This window comes from Vanacampus margaritifer, chromosome 2 (genome assembly GCF_051991255.1).
Source record: "Vanacampus margaritifer isolate UIUO_Vmar chromosome 2, RoL_Vmar_1.0, whole genome shotgun sequence".
Lineage (NCBI taxonomy): Eukaryota > Metazoa > Chordata > Actinopteri > Syngnathiformes > Syngnathidae > Vanacampus > Vanacampus margaritifer.
The window spans coordinates 50,483,933-50,489,272 of NC_135433.1; the positions used below are offsets into that span (position 1 = coordinate 50,483,933).

General features: G+C 43.4%; 1 protein-coding gene across 1 annotated transcript; it reads left to right on the forward strand.

Moving 5' to 3' along the window:
* The first annotated feature begins 716 nt into the window (after positions 1 to 716).
* LOC144043332 (serotonin N-acetyltransferase-like) lies at positions 717 to 4,485 on the forward strand. The gene is made up of 4 exons (XM_077556847.1): positions 717 to 795; positions 1,255 to 1,473; positions 1,846 to 2,000; positions 3,720 to 4,485. Exons 2-4 carry the CDS (start codon positions 1,320 to 1,322, stop codon positions 4,086 to 4,088), a joined length of 678 nt encoding a protein of 225 aa, XP_077412973.1. The 5' UTR covers positions 717 to 795; positions 1,255 to 1,319; the 3' UTR covers positions 4,089 to 4,485.
* Positions 4,486 to 5,340: the final 855 nt, after the last annotated feature.

Genomic DNA, 5,340 nt, shown 5'->3' on the forward strand with positions numbered 1-5,340 from the left:
TGCGGGCCATCTTCCAACATGAAGGTTCCTCAAACCTTGAGTGATTTATTTTATTTTTATTCTTTATTTTACTCTCTTCCAAGTATAAATATTACTCTTAAACTGAGTCAAATTTACTCTACAGAATTTACTGTGAAGTCACTATCATCACCTTCCCACTCTTGGCCATCCATACGCTGCTCTCTGTTTGGCCAAAGGTCTTCATCCACGTCGCAGTGGATATTTTCCCTTGCAATGCTGCGAGGGAAAAAAACGTGAATGTCTCAACCATCCTCTACACTGATCCGCTGTGATATGCTTGACTAATTTTGACAATTGAACAGATGATTTAGCATATTATGACTTACACACTGAAATCCTGATGACGTTTTGGAGACGACAGCCATTAGACTGAAAAACAACTAATCCAGCTCGATCAGCAAGGTCTATTCATTTGGAAAATGTGCTAAATGTGGGCACATTGTGCTAAATGTAGGCTAAATGTACACAACCATTTGTAATTTCAGTTTGAAGAAATGTGCCAAACCTGTGGAGAAAAACTGTAAAGCCATTCAACTTTTTGGGCTACTGCCACTCTTATCGTTCATCTTCCAAGCTTTTGTCCCCGCGTCCTGCCGCAGAGGAGATAACGTGTCAGTTAATGCATCGAGTTGTGGAAACAACTTCTGTAATCCTCCATCATGTGACCCATAATAATAATCACTCCATAATGACGAGGGACGTGCGTGTGCTGCTAGAGTGGGAGGCAGACACACAAGGACTGTTCCACCTGAAGATCCAAAACAAAGCTAACAGGTAAGTGACCACATCACCCGATATCACCTCCACTGAGGAGGTCATATTTTGATTGGCAACTGTTTATCATTGCGGTTTTAATGATAGTTGCCATTTATATTACCGTAGAAGTGATATATAAAGTGCATGGATGTTCTCAAATAAATTTTCACACGCGTATTTCTCGACTCATTCACTAAAACTGCATACATGTAAACAGCTGCTTTTAGCGACTCATGCTCGACCTCTATTGAGTGGATGTTAATGAATATGCCGGAGGAGGAGATTGATGATTATATGCCTTGTAGAAACAAAACTCAAATGGCATCCATGTGAGTGCAAACAAATTACGGGTTTCGGCAGGAGGCCGCAAGCAGCTGAGGCCTTCGACTCGCCGTCAGATATTCAAATGCAAATGAGACCTGCATGACTCACGGGCGTCCTTTAAAAAGTCCAAGCGTGTCCGCTCGGTCCACGCAGGGCCCGCCGCAGCCGCTCCTGCAGAAGGGCGCTTGGAGTGGGGCCAACGGGTGTTCAAGCGTGTCATGTCCTCCGTGCTCGCTCAGCCCTCCGTCGAACCCATGCAGCCGTTGCCCTCGGTGTCGCCCGGCATCCAGCGGAGACACACACTTCCTGCCAGCGAAGTCCGACCTCTCAACGCGCAGGATGCCATCAGCGTCTTTGAGATTGAGCGAGAGGGTAAGAGGTCGCCGTCTTGTCCTTACAACTCATCTTCAAATTGATTGGTTGGGGGGGGGGCATTACACAGTTTTGGTGTAGCTGCCACTTTTATTTATGATTTTTTTTTTCTTTTACCAGTCAATCAGCTCATAAAAATGGGTTATTAAATATTTAATTGAAGAAAAATATTTATTTTAATTTCAAGAGGTATAATCATAAATGAACTATCCAAATTTCTGCTCTTACAGGTCACTCAAATAATTACCTCATCAAAAAAAAGACCATCACATAAAATGACATTCACATGATGAATAATAAATTATGATAAATCAGCGTCAAGTTTTCTTGTGTACTCCAGTAAAAATGTTTGCTTGTGTGTTGTCACGCCAGCGTTCATCTCCGTGTCAGGCGAATGTCCGCTGCACCTGGACGAGGTGCGTCACTTCCTCACTCTGTGTCCCGAATTTTCCATGGGCTGGTTCGAGGAGGGCCGGCTGGTGGCCTTCATCATCGGATCACTGTGGGACCGCGACCGGCTCACCACTGTAAGCCATCTGCCGATGAATGTTAAACAGTGTGGAGTTGTGAGCAAAGCGTGGCAGGATTAATTCCTCGAATGAGCGTTTTGCTTTTTACACAAGTCAAGTTTATTTATATAGCCCTTAATCACACAAGAGTCTCAAAGGGCTTCACTTGCCCACAGTTGACAAATATCTACGACTTCAACTGATCGAACCACAAGACGGCAAGGGAAAACTCAAAAACCCCATTAGGGGAAAAATGAGAAACCTTGAGAAAGGACCACAAATGGGCTAATCCCCCTTCCAGGATGACCTATTGATACGTGTTACACTAACCTCATTCCAACATATTTTATTCCTCAAGATTCTACATACAATACTGTCTAGTGACCACATGAAAAAAGTTTGTGATTTCTTGAGAGAGATGCTGCAAAAAGGAATGGGCCAAAGTGTCCAAGCAGACATCATATTGTCAAAAGATTTGAGTCTGGAACTTCCGCCAAAGGTGCATCAAAAAGATAGATATATAGATAGATAGAGCAAAGGCTGTGAATGTTGTGTATGTGCTTGTGATTTCTTGTTTTGTTTTGCTTTTCATGCTTTTTCATGTTGGGATATGTGTATAATTTATGTGTATATATATATATATGGATGGGGGCAGCACGGTGGCTTAGTGGTTAACACGTCCGCCTCCCGCTGCAGAGGACGTGGGAGTTTACATGTTCTCCCTGTGCCTGTGTGGGTTTTCTCCAGGTCTCCTCCCACATTCGAAAGACATGCATGGCAGGTTAATTGAATGCTCCAAAATTGTCCATCGGTGTGATTGTGAGTGTGGATGGTTGTTCGTCTCTGTGTGTCCTGCGATTGGCTGGCCACCAGTTCAGGGTGTACCCCGCCTACTGCCCGTAGGCAGCTGGGATAGGCTCCATCACCCCACGACTCTTGTGAGGACAATCGGTTAAGAAAATGGATGGATGGACGGACGGACATAAATTACAGTTTGCTACTGGAAGGCCATCATTGTAGAGAGAAAAAAACTGATTAAAATGATGGCAACAAAAGTGAGTACACTCCTAAGTGAAAATGTCCAAACTAGGCCTAATAAGCCATTTTCCTTGTCTTAAAAAAAGTTACAAAGGGGTGTGCACACTTATGCAACCACATTATCACTGCTCTTTATATTAACTTACCCTCTCCATCAATCGAGTTGGAAAGGTTTTAGTACCTATTAATGGTGGGGAAAGTTTTGAAATGGTCTTATTTTTTTTGTAAACACAAAAACCTGGCATTTGAACAGGGGTGTGTAATAATAATAATAATAATAACAATGCATTATTTTTAGATGCACCTGTCTTGGCACTCAAGGACACCGTACAATATGTTGCAAAAGACTATAAGACTACAAAGAAGAGGGGGAAAAAATATTTGCAGGAAGTTTAGCGTAAACCAGGTATTTATTTCAGAGATACAGTCCATAAGGGAGGTGGGTGGTAGAATGGAAGAGGATTTGGTAGAGAGGTGTAGTTGGGTGTCATCAGCATAGCATTGAAATTGGATGTTAAATTTGCGGAAAATATTGCTGAGGGGTAGGAGGTAGATGATGAAGAGGAGGGGCCCCAGGACAGATCCCTGTGGCACACCTGACGTAACAGAAGAGCAGACAGATTTAAAGGATTTGAGTTGGATGAACTGTGTAGACTTTTTATAGCCACGGTAAATAGAAGTGAAGTCTGTATTCCATAGGGGGCCCTAACTCTCCACAAGCCGCGCGGCTCCACCGCGCACATCCACGTGCTGGCGGTTCATCGCACGTTCCGGCAGCAGGGCAAAGGCCCCATCCTGATGTGGCGCTACCTGCAGTACCTGCGCTGCCTGCCCAAGGTGCGGCGGGCCGTGCTCATGTGCGAGGACTTCCTGGTCCCCTTCTACGTCAAGATGGGCTTCAAGGTGCTGGGCCGCTGCGCCATCACCGTGGGCACCTTGACCTTCATGGAGATGTGGTACCCCATCAGTGGCCACGCCTACATGAGGCGCAACAGCGAGGCCATCCGCTTCCCCAACGCGCCCCTGACTGTGCCACTTGCCCAGAGCGACCAGCATATGGACGTATGATGTCATCATTTCACATCAGACCATTAGTATTGTAACCCTTGTAGATGTCAGACTACATGTGATGTGTGATTCAATTATATTTTTCTTAGCAAATACATTAACATGAACAAAAAGTAGTTTAAATAGACATTTTCAACATAAGTGTTGTAGCATGTGTAAAGACATGAGCATGTGAGTAAAGTTGTTTCCTGTGTGTGAGCCATGATAAGCCGTGTCGTGCGTCAGTAAACAGGTTTGTGCTGCACAATCGCACGCGTCAACACTGGAGGATTTAGAGGAGCCACCGATTAGTTACACTTGAGCCACTAAATGAACCAAACATATGCTCCATGTTATAGTGCTGTGTGTCCGCATGTTACTGTCAAACTGCAAATAAAATGATTTATACTGTATAGAGGCTAACGCTAATCTAACTTCAGTGTTTTGTTCCCATCAGTTTGTAACCATCACTTCTTTTAAGATAAGAAACTAGAGGGTGGAGTGATCGTGTTCAAAGTTTAAAATCAAGCATGAGTCACATGTGCGCCCGCACAAAGACATTGTTCCACACCAAGATGCTTCATTGTTTTCAGGCTGATAAAAGCTTTTCGTATTTACGCATACCAGCAGAGTCTCTCTGTCTGAGAAATGTGACATCTACTCCATTTGCTTTCTTGTGCAAAACTCCAATGCAAACAAGTTGAGGTACTTTTGAAGTGCACGCATTCACTTTGGTAATAAAATGTTACGATCCTGCTTTATGTGTATTAAAATAAAATTTAAAAAAGGGATATATGTATATATAGTGGAAAGGAGCTGCTTCATTTGTTTTTGTCTGTTTGTTTGTTTTTTCACATAAAGCAATCGTAACAACATACCTCAACTTGTTTGCATTGGAGTTTTGCACAAGGAAGCAAATGGAGTCATCATCATTCATTGACAATATGTTGCATATTGCTAAGTGCAGTGGGAAATGGGTTTCCCTTCAAGGATTATTGTCTTGCCTTATAAATACTGACTAAATGAAATATGACTGACATGATGTGTGTCACTTGGACAATATTCTAAACAGAGCATATGCACCACCATTTCCTGTGTTAAGCAGCACGCAATGAAAAGACAAAGGTGGTAACACGTTACAGTGAGAGCAAGGTGATGTTATTCTTTTGGTATGATGACACAACCTTTGTGTAGCAGACAGGGGGGTTCACATCTACCTCCAGACAGGCTCATGTGGAATAATCCCAAATAATCTGCCAGGCAGACGTCCCAG

What these genes read in the sequence shown, in the direction of transcription:
- LOC144043332 (XM_077556847.1), top strand. Translation starts at nt 1,320, where the DNA reads ATGTCCTCCGTGCTCGCTCAGCCCTCCGTCGAACCCATGCAGCCGTTG. An exon ending in CTTTGAGATTGAGCGAGAGG is followed by an intron (nt 1,474 to 1,845) that starts GTAAGAGGTCGC and finishes TTGTCACGCCAG; the next exon opens with CGTTCATCTCCGTGTCAGGC. An exon ending in ACCGCGACCGGCTCACCACT is followed by an intron (nt 2,001 to 3,719) that starts GTAAGCCATCTG and finishes TGTATTCCATAG; the next exon opens with GGGGCCCTAACTCTCCACAA.